This window comes from Pan troglodytes, chromosome 14 (assembly GCF_028858775.2).
Source record: "Pan troglodytes isolate AG18354 chromosome 14, NHGRI_mPanTro3-v2.0_pri, whole genome shotgun sequence".
In the NCBI taxonomy this organism is placed as follows: domain Eukaryota; kingdom Metazoa; phylum Chordata; class Mammalia; order Primates; family Hominidae; genus Pan; species Pan troglodytes.
In genome coordinates this window covers 37,989,877-38,005,652 of record NC_072412.2, presented here as the reverse complement: position 1 = coordinate 38,005,652, position 15,776 = coordinate 37,989,877, and the positions used below count along the sequence as shown (strand labels likewise).

At 38.3% G+C, this 15,776-nt stretch overlaps 1 protein-coding gene across 1 annotated transcript in view; it reads right to left on the bottom strand.

The window, feature by feature from the left end:
• Positions 1–8,810: 8,810 nt before the first annotated feature.
• Positions 8,811–15,776, bottom strand: part of FREM2 (FRAS1 related extracellular matrix 2) — a 201,237-nt gene continuing 194,271 nt past the window's right edge. Inside the window, exon 24 of the mRNA XM_522664.9 lies at positions 8,811–14,467. Coding sequence (XP_522664.4) covers positions 13,964–14,467 — 504 coding nt within the window. The 3' untranslated portion in view covers positions 8,811–13,963. The remainder of the gene's footprint in view (positions 14,468–15,776) is intronic.

Below are 15,776 nucleotides of genomic sequence, written 5' to 3'. Positions count from 1 at the left end.
TGCCCTCTTCTACCCAGTATTTCCCTGTCTCCCGTCTGTATCACTGGCAGGTTTAGGAGAACGAGGAGTTATTGTCAGAGCCCTTCACAATTTAAATAATGACAAAATGTTCTGGCTGGACAAATAAAGAGGTTGGCATCTGAAAATGAGACTAGGTGAGAAAGGAAAATAAAAACTCAGCACCCCAATTCACCATGACAAAGGAAAAAAGCTGGAATCTGAGTTAAACAAGAAACTGCCTTTCCTCTGGTTCCTAAGCAGATAGCGACAGATAAAAGGCCAGATAACTGCACAGGGAGCTACTCTATGTTCACTTTGTCTTACTTAAAGTGTCGATTTGCTGAGTGTGAGGCAAATACATAATTGACTGTTCTACCACCTACTTCTTTTCTCCTGCAACATGTGGATTCAGTAATGTGACCATATCTTCCCTCTTTTCCCTCAAGCCTGCTTTTCCCTTTTAAATATTGAAGCCCTCAAAACCATCTTTGGAAAAAATGCACAGATCACACATTTTTCCTGTGGTTTTGTGTCCCTTTTCTTCAGGCATGTCGTTAACCTTGGCTAAATAAACCTCTAAATTGATTGAGACTTGTCTCAGATTCTTTTTGGTTGGGGAAAGTAGGAGACAGATGCGGGCAGTGCAGCATCTCAGTTGTGCAACCACTTCATGATGGGGAGGACAGGCCATGTGACTCATCCCAATTCAACTAGCATCTAGAGACTGGCTCTTTGTAAAATCTTTTTATTCAGAAAGTGACTATAATACCATCTATGATGAAGCTCTTTTCCCCACTTCCCCCAGCCTTGTAGGCTCTTTTCCCTTCTCCTGCAGCACTCGTGGCCTATCCCTACATGCGGCTATACCGTGGCTAAGGGATTTCAAGCTTGGATTGGCAACCATGAGACTATGAGCCTATTGAGGACAGGGGCTATTGTGTCCCAGCTCTTAGCCTGTTACCTAACACATAAGAAGTCCTTCTATAGATGCTGGCCAACTTGAATTACACCAAATGGAACCAGTCACAGAAGAGGGCCAGTAGAGTTCAGGTGGGTGTGAGTAGCCTCTCCTGGCCCAGGGATGGACACTGAGCTCCCACTCTGGCTCCAAGAAGTTGAGAACCTATGGAGTGGTTTCTACTGAGGTCTGGGATTGTCAAGTGGCAGGTGTCATCTTGGAGGCCTTGACCTTCTGTTATGGCAGATGCTCAAGGACTTCTTAAAGCTAATTTTGGTCCTGTTTTTGGGTCCTCTTTCATCTCTTCCCCAGGCAGCTAACGGACAGCCTTCTAGCACATGTTCTTGTCAGATTCGTCACCTCTCCTAATAAGGTTTCCTCCCACCTGGCCCCCATAGAATTTCTCACTTAGTCATTGAAGGAAATACAAAGAACCAGATGGGAAGCACTTTGAGTATTTGTCAGGTGGGCAACACAATCTCACTGCTGCTGAGCAGGCTAAGAAATTGCCCAGGTTGTGTATTGATTGCTAGCTATAAACAGAAGGTCTTGGGCTCCCCCATTTGGTTCTCTGATAATCTCATCTTTTCTGATTTCAGCTCCTGAAATATACTTTCAGCTTGCAATGAGAAGTGGTCAAAATAAATAGACCAGTCTGTTTCCTCATATAGTTGTAGCTGAGAACACAGAATGTCTTCAGGAAAGATGGTCCATGGAGAAATCTCTCTGATCAGCATCCTAGGCATTGCTGCTTGTTGTAATTTTTGTTTGTTTAGTTACTTTTCTGGCACAGTCTTTGTTCAGCCACTGTAGTCTTTACTCAGTTTTGTTGTTAGCTAGTGATTGTACAGATCGTTCCTTAAGCTTGAGACCAATTAACATGTCAGTCTTTGCTGAAAGATTATGCAAGTGTTGGAGCATGCCTTCAACACTCAACCAAGCAGTTTAAAACTCTATCTTAGTCTTCACGTTCCCTGCATAGAGCCTCAAACTCAGCCAGAAGTAAGAGCTTAAGGCCTTCTCGTGTATTTTCCTGTGTATGTGCATAGTGCTACACGTATGTATGAACTTCCTTATTCCTATGAATATGCCTGAGATTTTAAAAGTCTCTATAAACATCTCATTTTTCAGCATTTTCTTTTAAGCTTTCTGGTTAATGTGTTGTTTGATCTAACTGTTATTCATCACATCTAGCAGATAAAACATTTTAAACACTTGCCTATACATGTTCTTGTTTGTTTGTTTTCATTTTCCTCCCCACCATCCCTCTATGTATAGGTTTTTGGTACTGCATGAGCGCTAAGTAAAGTTACTTAGTAAAGTAAAGAGAAGGCTTTCCAGTCTAGTCCTAGGATAGCACCAGACAGGTCAAATTAATGCCAGTTCTTTGGGAATTAGGCTTTAGAAACACTCAAGCTCTACTCCATTCTACTGTATTTTGTAACAGGAATGCTGTTATTTTTCAAGACTACCACTGAGCTGGGGGAAAGGGGAATGCAAGTTAAAACACAATAAAATGTGCTGTTCTTCTGGAGAGCCAGCCTTTCATTTATTTATTTATTTTTGAAGGCATGCATCCAGATTTCTGTAAGCCTTTGGTTAATTTCTAAAGTTCTGAAAAAGCTGATTCTATCATATTACTTGTCAGATTTTTGTTGCTTTTATTGAGAGGTGAATTTTCAAAGGCTCTTACTCCATTGTTTTTACTAATGTCACTCCACTCTGGTTATTTTAATAGAAATAACATAACTTAATAACTCAATATGCCATGTTTAATGGCTCCCTAAAAGTAATTCTGTGATATATAGAGTTGTTCTACATGGGAAGATACTGAGACAAGATATGAGAAAAACATTAGAATAAAAATATTGTTATATTAATATTGTTTCAAATGTTAAAAGATAATTGTCAAGAAGAAAAATGATTTCCTTGTGCTTACGATTACTGGAGTCCAACATGTTTAATGATGGTGGATGGAGACAGACTAAAATTTATCATGGCCCCATTCACTGGAGGATTTGACATTTATTGAAACTGAGAAGTCACTAACACAGAAAAAACAGAGATGATCTTGGAAAGGAGGAACCATGAGGGCCAGCTTTATTCCCTTATAGATGGCCAATGATCTCTCTGCTTTAGTCACGAATCAATATTCCAGTGGCACCCCAAATGAGTTTCTCATCATTTCATCATCTCCAATCCTTGGGACCCAGACACATGTCACTTTCTCTCCCACTGCCTACAATGCTGTGCCAGCTTCATTTCAGTTTTCACATCAGCACTTACTTTAGGGGATGACAATGGATGAGTTCTGTACATTCATGGTGATCAATAAATAAATAATGGGATTAGTTTAGAGAGAGTAATTACAGTTATTGGGAAGATGGAGTCAGTCCTAAATTTAATACATAGAATTTGTTTAATACGTATTGAAGGACTGGCAAAGGAAAAAGGAAACATTGAAATAGCAAAAAATAATCTCAAGTTTCTTCTCTCTATTAGAAACAAGGCTACTGTAAGAGTTAAAGAAAGAGGAAAGAAACATGAAAAATGGCTCAACAGTCAAAGGTTTATTTTGGAGAATAAACCTGAGAGGGGCTTCTGGCTGATTTTTGGTCAGGAGCACTCTCTCTTACAGTGTAAGAGTATTTATTGGTTTGAGGGTGAGAGAGATTATCACAGGTTTGGAATGTTTTCTGTGTGGGGGAGAGGTTTATGTCAGGGTTGGAATGTCTTTGACTGGAGGGGCGGTTATCTTGGGGCTGACATCTTTCCAACCAGAGGAGAAGTTATCTTGGGGCTGGCATGTCTCTGGTAGGGGAGAGTTTTATCCTAGGGTTGGAGTGTTTCTGGTCGGAGGTGTCATTTGTGGTTTATGGTCATGCTGACCTTAGCCATTAGGCTGATGCCCTTTGGATTTAGGCAGTTTTTGATTGAGGGGAACTTTAGAATGGTGGTGTTTGCCTAAGATGGTGATGCTCCTGTTCTGTCAGCTACTTCTTAGGATCATCATAAAGATTCAATGAGATAACATGTAAAGCAACTAGCAATGAGACATCACAAAAATATTTACCAATAAAGGACCATTTTCTCTTCCCAGCATGAACAGATTGCTATAAATATATTACTAATTATTTCTAAATATAGAATATAGTGTCTCACCTAGTCTCCCTACCCTGGGCTGCTCCAGCCAAGAACTATTCTTCTGGTATGAGAAATGCTGCCTTTGTTTACCACTGTGCTCACTAAGCCATGGTATTCTGTAGACTTCCACTTCCACTGCCATTATATTGCGGTGGGAGTAGCAAGTCTCCAGAGATGCAGGAGAGTATTAGGTGAGGTAGGTGCTGAGATCTCTTACTTAGAGGGCTGGTTGATGTCACTAGAGCTCAAATTGCTCCTCAATTTTCTCCCATCTCTGTTGTGTATGGTTATTTTAGAGGAAGAATTATAGAGCCATTAGACATGAGTACATGGTGAGTCTGAAATCAGTCAGGTTCATATGTAGGTTTTTGTTCATATTTTAATTATTTTCACAACAAAATCATCTCCAGGCAAGTCTAATGAGATTTTATTCAGTTCTATCTAAAAAGGAACTTAGCTTCAGTGTTGTTCTTTTGCTGCCTGTACTTATAACACATAATCTTGCAATAATTTCAGGAAAGTATTAATACTTGAATAATATTCATTACTATTTTAAAGCCTCAGCTCCTGTTAATCAATTCTCATTTCAGTTTTAAAGCCCTTCAAACAATAGATGCTGCCACTAATTTTGGCCAAAATTTTCCTTTCTTAATGATAGAAACAGCCCTCACCTAAAACACTAAAACATGGGGCTTACCCAAGAAACCTGATTTGAGACATTGGGCTAAACTTTTAAAGATTACCCTTTCATAGACATCAATTCTTTGGTCTTTAGAGATGGCTGTTTAAATCATATTTTGTTCACCAATTACTTTGGGTTTATAAACCCCTGCTTCACAGAAAATTTGTGTTCTCTGCCTGTGATTTTGTAGTTTGTGTAGTGCACAAAGATTCAAGACAGAGAATGCACATAAGGACTGAAATAAAAACTTTGAGTGATGTGCTGAAGTGTACATGTTTTGGCTGGTAAGAGTTAATTGTTAAATTTTCAGGAATTTTTCCAACTAGCTGATGGCACATTGATAACTTGGAATTGATGACAATAGGAGCATTTGCATTAGGAAATCAGCAAAAGCTGATTTGGGACTCTGCTTTCTTCAAAGAGCCGATTGTTAAAATATCCCAGCACAACACTGGCTTGACTTACCACACCATGCATTCCCTGTGAAAAGTCCTCTTCCACTTACTAAGTGTATTAACTGTGTTTCTGATGCTCTGACATATGGGGCCCTGCTGACCCAGGACATACTGCCTCTCCCAGGGCTAGCCAATTCCTAGAGACAGTAGATGACTAGCCTGTGTGTATGGCTTTCACATGCAAACCAACCCATCCACAGCCCACACTCTAGGCCATTATTCACATGCCCTAATCACCCTAGAACTAGGTACCAAACAACTAGAGACAGTCCCTATGCCCTAAGGACTGCTGAAATTATTTAAACTAGCCAGTCCTAAACCTGTTTATCCAGCCTCACGACTTCTGCCTCAGACACCACAATGAAAGGTTTACCCATGGTTTCCCCTTGCTCCCTCTGCCTCCTGACCAACCCTGGTGCTTCTCCATGTGGCCCTCCATGGTGCGGTGTGCCTCCTCCTCTTGCGATCTGTGAGTATAACATGCTGTGTTTTTAATGGCGATCTTCTCCTCATCTGCTGGCATTGTTGTACTTATATAATAATACAATCTACATTTTAAAACACCAAATTATGAGCCTGGGGTCTTCATCTCCAGGGATGGGGCTACTTTTTTCCAATTATCTACACAGACTAAGCACCTGTTTTAATGTACACACGTGTCTGTAAAAATAACACAGTATGTGGATCATACCAACAGAAAATCATAATGTTATAAAGAAATCTTCTTTGATTCTGGTCACTGCCTTTGGGGTCTTCTTTTATGACACTACGGAATTACCAGTGCCTCCCAATTTAGTGGTCTCTCTTTAATTTAAGCCAAGTGGTGGTAGTGGTGGTGTGAAGGGACTTGGGAGTCCTGTCCTCAACAAACACGTTTGAATCACATCAGGCCATAGCTATGGTGCGTTCTCATGGAACCTAGAGGTTTCTAACTCACTGTCTTTGGAATGGTATCAACTCTATGGAACACTTGGGGAAATATGTTCACCTCTTTTTTGCATATAGCCCTTTCAAACATTCTTCCCTGATAGCTACCACGAATGCTTCTGACCTGCCCCAATTTCCTTTAGATTTAATCATGCACTGTTCAATAACTTTCTCCACCACTCTTTGCCACTTTGCAGTTAGTCACATTTAAATTACTAGGATGCCACCTTAACATCCTGGAATGCTCTTTGGGCTGTTGGGAATAAGACTTTCAAAGATGACGGTCAAGGTTTTTAGAGGGAAGTTCACTGGCTTGGTTGAAGGGTAGGGAGGAATCAATAGAGTATAGTCCCAGATCGCCCTGCCTCTGTTCCTAATGAGTCCGTTTTCCTAGTCAGGTCTACCTTGACCAAGTCTGGTTTGTGGGTTTTCCTTAAATTGGGTGCCTCTGGGTGTGGGTGTGGCTTTTTCTCTCACCATCAATATCCTTGAGGGACTGAATCATGACTCTTTCCTTCTCTGGTTCCCTTCCTGAGGCTTTCTGAAGGCCAGGCCCTGTCCCTAGCAGCTTGGACATTTCTTCACCACACCGGCTAAACACCCCAGAACTAGGTACCAGACAACTAGAGACTGTCCCTATGCCCTAGAGACTGCTGGAAGTATTCAAACTAGCCAATCCTAAACCAGTTTACCCTGCCTTATGACTCCTGCCTTAGACATCACAATGAAAGGTCTACCCATGTTTTTTTCTTCCATGGTGAAGATTGGTTGAGCTGCACTTTTCTGTTACTGGTCACAAACTTTCTCTTACAACACAGCCGTTTTTCTCTCCCCAGTCTTGAAAGTGCTAGAAGATCTTTGACATAGCAATTATTTTTCTTCCACTTCACCTTCTTTTTTGTATTTTGTCCTTTTCTTGGGATATTCTTCAATGTCTTAAACAAGATGTCTTTGCATTTCCTTTTGGTATTAAACAGTGGTGGCCTCATGTTAAAAATCCGACCTTATAACAAATCAATTGATCATTAACTGAGGTGACCAGACTACATTGGCAGTAAAGACCAGATTAGTTAATTCATCCTCATCAGTGCACTGGGCATGAGTTCCTAACTATAGCAAAGTCTAGTCACACTGCTTCCTGGGACAAAGAATTAGTCCAAATATGTTGTTTCCTTAAAATACACATTTGCTTCTGATGAGCCTCTGGCTACACTCTTTACAACTAGTGGGCAGATGCCAGGGCCCTGCAGGTGGATTCTACTGGGGAGAGGCAAAGTTTTACCATCAGTATGAGTGGCAGTGGAAGCACAGGTCCCAGTCCAGAGAACTAAGTTTAAGGCTCCAGAACCAGAAAGAAAATAACTGACATTCATTGTAGCCTATGGGAATCTGTGATTTTAGCATAAAAAATTAAGTTACAGAATGCACCAGAATAACTTGGCCATTTGAACATTTATATTTATATGGGCTTTATTTATATTACACACTTGGTATATTTTGAAGGAAAGCAAGTGTAGTTATGAAACACAAGCGGCAGCAAGACTTATTGTTGACATGAATTTATGACTGAATGGCTCCAAATTGTTTGCAAAATTAGATTCCCAGGAATAAACGTCAATATCCACCAATATGTAGTAACTTAGTAAATGTATGATAAAACTAGACCCTGATAGTTTTTGAAAAATTCTCATGGGAAAATAAAAAAGGCTATTAAATTCTGCAAATAATTCCATTACACACAGATATGTCACTCAGAGGCCAGATAAATATAAATTTACTTAGTGTTATGGAGGGCACTTGGTAAGGAAGCAGGCACGTAATACAATTATAAAACACAAAGCTCCTTGTCCAAGAGTTTTCTTTTACAGACAAATGGGCTTTAAAAATATCTTGTGGTGGCTCACGCCATTGTAATTCCAGTACTTTGGGAGGTGGAGGCGGGAGGATCATCTGAGGTTGGGAGTTCGAGATCAGCCTGACCAACATGGAGAAACCCCGTCTCTACTAAAAATACAAAAACTAGCCAGGCATGGTAGTGGGCACCTGTAATCCCAGCTACTCAGGAGGTTGAGGCAGGAGAATCACTTGAACCCGGGAGGTGGAGGTTGCGGTGAGCCAAGATCATTCCATTGCACTCCAGCCTGGGCAACAAGAGCAAAACTCTGTCTCAAAAAAAAAAATATATATATATATATATATATATGTATGTACATATATGTGTGTGTATGTGTGTGTGTGTATATATATATATATATTTTGCCAACAACTTGCATTTGAATTCCTGAAGTCACAATGGAAGACTGATTTGACTACTTTTTGTAATGTGCATAAATTTAGCTTTTACAGAAATTATCTTTCTTCTTACTCAGTAGTTGCCTTTCTCTATTTTAAGTGATTTTTATTGTACTGCTCTTTACTTTTAATGCTAGCTTTCAAAAATTTACATTCTTACTTTTTCTTCTTTCTTGAGGTGCAATACTGACAATTCTTATCTGAGAGGATGATCCAAACATTGGGAAAAATAAAGATCCATAGTAGAAATTCACTTAAACTGTGACAATCATGTAATCAGTGTAGGCAACATTTGGCATAGTAAAAGAACGTTGTGCATTTAATAATTATAATTTAAAAAACTTCAATGCTGTTAACATTTTAACACTTTATTTCAGTTATTTAGTTCATTTTAAGGTATTCGGTCATCCAAAAGAACTACATACATGTGATATTTGACTTATTATTCTTAATTAAACCATCAAAGTAATTTTTTTTACATCTTAAATGTCAATGTTGAGCCTCCATTGAGAGAAAAATCAAGGCACATATTGTCATCATTTTATTTAGTATGATGCTTTTGATCTTTTGCAGGAAGTTCTTTTTTCTTTCATCTGAAAGCCTTAAAATTTTACACAGAAGGGATACTGCACAAATGCTGTGTGGACTTACCAGCTTTCTGATGAATGAGGATGTTAATTACATATTGAAAGTGGTAATGGTTTTGAAATGAAAAAGAGAGCATTATTGGAAGAATGAAAAATACATCTCAGAGAAAGAAACCTACAGTTCAACAAATTAAAAGAAAGAAAGAAAAAAAGCAAAAGTAGGTGTCAGGGCTGGACCAGCTTTGTTGTTGTTATTGTTCTTTAGCAAACAAAATATTGAAAAAACACAAAGCAAACAAATACCAGGGGAAAGAAATTAAATGTGCTTGAAAGATAGGGAAGAAAGATACTGAGTGTCTAAGGAGCTATTACTGCTGTTCAAAAGTTTGCAAATTTAATATTCTGATTTTTCTCCTAATAAAATAAAATTAAGAAAGACATTAGTGTATTTTATCAACACTAGTTCAAGAGAGAGTCAGTTTTCTTTCCTTATGGAGAAGTTTCTGATGTACTCTTCCTGATGGAAACCATAGAAAAATATCATGTCCTTCTATTTTAACATGTTTTATCAAAATCAAAATAGTTACCAAAATCTCAAAGCATTTTGTTTCTTAGTATCAAAATACATGGAAAAGGGGGAGAAATCAACATTAAGGGATAACTTGAACCTATATATAATGTTTCCTTAAAAATTAAATGTTATTACCATGCAATAGTGCAAACAATTCTAGGAAAATACCTCCAGGAAATACATTAACCTCTGAACTAATGTTAAAGAAGCTCCCATGAGAGTATGTTTTCACAAATGAACTTTCTGTTGACCTTTTTGTAAAACTTCATATAACGTATTTCAGTTAAAACTATGATGCCTTTAGTGTTATCTCTTTCCTAGAAATGAGATGTTTGGTTATTTTATGTCTGTGTGTGTGTATGTGTGGCTGTGATAGCACTGGTATTTATAGTTTCCTGCTAAATTACGTATTTCTGAACCTTGGTAAACTGAACAGATTGAACATTTGGGTCCCATTTATTGGCCATACGCTTAGTGAAGACACTTGTTTTCATCCTTTTATTACTGCTGTCATGTCTAGAAACATGAGTTTCAAAGAATGGCAATGTGCTTGTTTTCTGATTAATACAATTATGAAAGTTTCAAATTTGTAAAACATTTACATTTTTAAACATATTATTTTCTTTACTTATTAAAGGACCAAATTGGCTTCCAAGTCAATACTAAATAAGTATTTTCAAAAAGCAGAAATAAAATATCCACCTTTTAAAAGCAAATGTCATTGTATTTAGCTCTATTACTGGTACTTTAAAAAAATTTTAACCTGGGAATATTTTAACTCTCAGCATTGAGATGTATAAGGAAAAGCTCTCTGTGATATTTACACAGGTCCATTTATGTTTTTAATGTTGACTTTGGAGTTGGCACACTGGAAAAGAATTAGAGGTAAGATGACTTGATAAAGAAGCTTTTTTGCTGCTTACAGAACTAAATCCCTTCATATTGAGCCTAGAGTTGGTCCTTCTTATCACAAATGCTATGCAGTGGCTTGGCAGCAGGATGCTAGCTGACCTTTATGCAAATTGTTCAAACACTGTGGATTCTTCTGAGAGGGTGGAATTCAGAAGGTGCTAATGCTGCTAACGAGCTGGAAGAAGAGTTTATGTGCTAAGTGTTATTCTTGGAATAAAGTGGGCCTATCTTTTACTAAGAGGAAAAGAATGTGCAGTCCCACCCACAGCTCTGCAAGGCACTCCCCCAGTGAGGGTTTGCGAAGGTCAATTTTACTAAGTTACTGGTTTGAATCATTTTGTATAAATCTGTCATCAGAATGATCCATACCCAGTAGGGCTCTTTTAGACAAACAAGAGTGGAGTCTGCTGTTGTTATTCTAGAAAGATTTTTAAATTATGGTTCACAGATAATGACTGTTGTGTTTTTGGTTCAGGAGAGAATCTAATGCATATCCTGACACTTTAGTCCAAATAAAGAGCTGCATTCAGTTATAAGCTTCCCAAGGACAGCAAGTGGAGCTTGGTTTCTATGCAATCCCTCAGAATAGCCAATCCTAGGTGAGCACCAGTAAATGTTAACTAAGGGCAAAAATGGGAATAAATAAGATCATCATTAAAATATATATTTCAGTGCTTTATGATTCATATGCTTAGAAGAGCCACTTGAATAATATTTATTTTTGGTTTTATTTTTACTATATAATATCAACAAGACCTTGATTGGAGTCAGAAGCCACTGAGTATCTAAGGAGCTATTATTGCTATATCCTGTTCTCTATGGGAAGTTATTTTATGTATTTGTTCTGATAGTACCAGAATAGTTCTCTAAAAACAAAATGCTAAACATAAGGGTCTATTTTATTTAACAAAAAATTTACCATATTCTTCCCACTAACAAGAGTTTCAAAAAATAATTAATGTATATTAAATTACATACTTAGTAAATAGATATTAAGAAAAATAATGCAAAATCCCAAGTACTTTATATTTTAAAAAGCTATATCTGCCTATTTCCCACAGATTCTCTTTTTTCAAGGGAATAAAGGGAAGGAAAAAGGGAGAGAGGAGAGTAAGAGAATAGAGGACAGAGAAGGATAAATATTTGGTAGGATAGGATAGAAATGTTCTGCATTTTATAGGCTCTCCAATTTATATAAGGTAGCTTCATTAGAATATGCATTGTAGAGTGAAATTTGGTATAAAACCAGCTTGACCCAAAGCCTCAAAACAGACTTCGTACAGTAATGCTTCACCGATTGCTATATTCATTGACAGACTCCAAATTGCATGATAGGCTCAGAAGCTGTTAACTACTAAAATATCAGCAAGTTGATTGAGTATACTTGCTCTAACAGTCTACATCAATTGAACCCAGTGGTAAGTAGGGAAAAGTCTATGCACTATTTGAAGTTCCCTAATTCATGTTCATTCCCATACAAATTATGAGGTAGCCAAAGAAGTAGCTAAGCATCTGCCAGAAGGTAAAGCAAAGGAAAGGGGAATGATTAAGAAATTACCACTATTTATCTTGCTAAATAAACTCCTGGGCTACACAGTACTTTCTGTTCATATAAGCCGTTAGTGGGACTTTTGAGCTGCAGGTGATATTTTTGTAAATTCTCCAATGAAAGGATACTACAGTCTATTTTTAAAAAACTGAACATGAAGTGCAGAGCTGCCTAAAAGAAGAAAGGCAACTATTGGACATATGACCTCTCTCTCAGTATCAGTGTTGCTTCCTTATCTTGATCAAGAAATGGTTGATACTTACAGACACCAAACTAAGATGTGCACATCTGTTCTGAGAAGTTTGCCTTTTAAAATTCTGCAGTGACCAAGATGTCCAGTGTGGCCAGCTTATGGCTAGAAGTCAAAGGGGATTCTAGCCAGCATCTGAAGGATAATCTGTAGGCATTATTCTTTTTCTCCTGACCTTATTTTTCTTTGAAACATGTTTACTAGCTTTTGGAAAGCTGAAGTTTTCCCCTTCTAAGCGAAATTTCTGCTATTTGGTAACAAACACATTGATGCAGAAAGGCAATGGGAGGCTTGCCAAGGAAGCTCACTCAAGTTCCTTGGCTTTGTGAGGTGAATGGTAAGCACTGCTACAAATTATATTTTTAAATATTGAGAGGGACCACATTGTACCAGTTCACTGAACTGGGGATGCCAGAGCGATGTCTTCTTGAACCAAATAAAAATATGGTCAATGATTCTGGCCACCTCCAAGACCATTTCCGGAATGATAGTTGCAGAGAGTCCCATCGTTTGGACCAGATGCTGGATAGAAAGCTAATAAAATGTCCTGTAGCCAATTTAAGTTCTAAATGTTATTGTGTGATTACGCTACTCCGAGGGATAACCTCATCGGTCAAAATGTTCCTTTATTCTATAAAGTATGTATAAGAGGCACTCTGATTATACACATTATATTAATAAATACCACTTTCTCCCTTCACCATCTGTAATAATGTTTCTTATTATCATTTATGGGTTCAATACTGCAAACATCTAGGCTCAGTTCTTAGAGAACATTGTCTTGTAGTGACTCTAACTCTATGGCATTTATTCATCACCAAAATCTCACCAACCCTCTAATTTCCCACAAATGTTGAGCACCAATAAGGTATATTACCATGCAAGAGCTCTACCATTACTCACTATATGCCAAAACAGAGCAGCATCTCTTAAAAATCTCTTTCAGAATTAACATATTCTTTGGTTTAATTTAAAATTAAATATGCAAACAAAACAAGGAGAGTCTGATGAGAATGAGAAGCAATTCAAATTCAAGTGAGTGAACTTCCTTCCCTCTATCTTTCCTTCCACTGTCTCCCAAGTAGTAGATCAGTTGATTTGTGGGTTGAGCCACCCTGGTCATAATTCTATGCTGTCTTCACCTATTTGAAAACTTGTCATAATAAACAGTGTGTTCACCAGTTTTCCAGACTAGCAACAAAAACCTTTCTAGTAATAATCTGTTATACAATGAATAAACAATGTGATAATTGCACCTTCAACATTCACACTAACGTAGCAACAGTAGATTCCTCTTACACTTGTAAGAGAGTCTGTTAGCACCTTTTAATAGATTTATCTCCACTGCATAGAGAATATGTCTAAAATGAGGAGTACAGTCCTCACATCATGGCTCTGTGTACATATGAGTACGTTGTTGGTGCCTTCGGGGCAAGAGGAAAGATGCCTTAATTTGTCCTTTGATGCATAAAAGAGTATGGAGAATTCAAATCAAACTCCATTAGTACAGTCATATTCTCTGAGCAGCTTCATCACAGCCATCCTCCATTCTCTATGGTTTACCAGAAGTATTTAAGGTTCCATTGTGATCTTTTCTGAGGCACTTATGGAAAAGGTTGAATTCTACCTGCGGTCATCAAACTTCTGAGCTGTCATTGTGATGGCTCTGTGGGGGCACCATGGGCTCGCTGCTGCTGGAGCCTTTCGGGGCATCCTTCCCCCTGAAACTTTCCTTGCCCCTGCACATCAGCACTGCAATGACAGTGAGGCAGATGGTGAGTAACCCTACCGTGGTGCCTCCCACCACAGTGACCAGGCTGACTGCAGAGCTGGGGCTGTTGAGCTCCCAGGGGAGGATACCATCTGGAGGTGCTCTCCCATGGGGGATCTGCCTCTTGGTGCGGTCCAGGGCAATGTGCTGGATGTTTGTTCCTCGATTGTTTTCAGCACCAATCTCCCATGCCAGTGAGGGTGTGCTCCTGATCTCTCTCTTCTTCCGGCTCTTGGTGGTGGATTGGGGCTTTCCTTGACTCACCAGAGAATGGTACTCCACACTTCTTTTGCCAATACCTCGATTGGCATTGTCTTTCGATCTCACTGTATAGATCGTATGTATATACCACTCTCGGCCTAGAGCGACCTAGAAAGCACAACTCTATTTATTAGGAAATACTAGATACCATGTCAATCTAATCCACGACTCTTTGCAAGAGAAATTAATGGCAGAGATATTAATAAATGATTTATTTTAGTCTGCAGAATTAACTTACTTAATATTTTTGAATGAGTACTAGGTGCAAGGCTCTGTGCAAAGCACTCTGTGATATATTCTGTGCAACTCTTAAGGGAGTGAATATGTGGTACTTGTTGTCATAGAATGGGAGAGTTCTAAAGAACTATTAATACATTATACAGTCTAGCTTATTCATTAAAAAAATGAGTAAATAAGAATATGCAGCAGTTAAGTGAGTTGCCCAATGTTACTCAACCAGTTAGTGGCAGAGGCAGGACTACAGCTCAAATCTTCTGAACCCCAGGACTCTTTTCACTGTGTCTTGCTGCTTATTGCATATAAGACCATAGGGGGAAAAATCAATTTTCAAGCTTTTCTGGGGCTTTGGAAAAGGATGAATTTTCTGATGAGTCTTTGAAGCATGCAAGATTTAGGAAGGTCAGATGCTTTGAGATTTAATGGCAAAAATAAAAATAAAACATATCATACTTCAACTTCTTGTTTGAAAAGATTGAGAATAACAAACATGCTTTCTTAAGATCCTTCCTTAGGTTGAATGAAAATAACACATTTCTCCAGGCCATCCTGTCGGGTTAATTTTCAGTAAATATCCTAAAAGCTGCACTTGCTTCGGCAGAGATTTGCAGTGTAAGCACCTCTTGAAATTTGTGGCATTTGCTCAGTGTTGTGGCAGCTGCCTGTGTTTCCCTCAACCTTTGATCCCTGAGTCAGGAATTTGTATCTTGGTTTCTGAAATCTTTGAGAGTGGAGCTGTGCACAATTGCTTTCCTGAGTTCAGCAGTTCACACAAGATCACTCTAATTAAGATATTGGTGAAAAGTCAGCAGGAAGGAAGTTTTGAATAAGAAAAGCAGATTACTCAACTGTCAGACACAGATTTATATTCTGGGCTAAATAAGACTCTTCATTACACATAGTCTTAAAATAATATTAATACATTAATAAAAGTGATAAGAGCTATGAAAGCCAGATATATTGCTAACAAAAATAATAAACGCTGGGTTTATGGAGTGCTCACCATATGCCCAGCATAGGGCTATGTAGTTTATTTGCCATATCTTATTCAATGTTCCCATTAACTGTATGCAATATTACTATTACTGCTATTTACATATGAGACATCTGAGGCATATAAATGTTCCATAACTTGCATGTGGGTACACAACTACTACAAATGAGCTTGTATTTGGCCTAC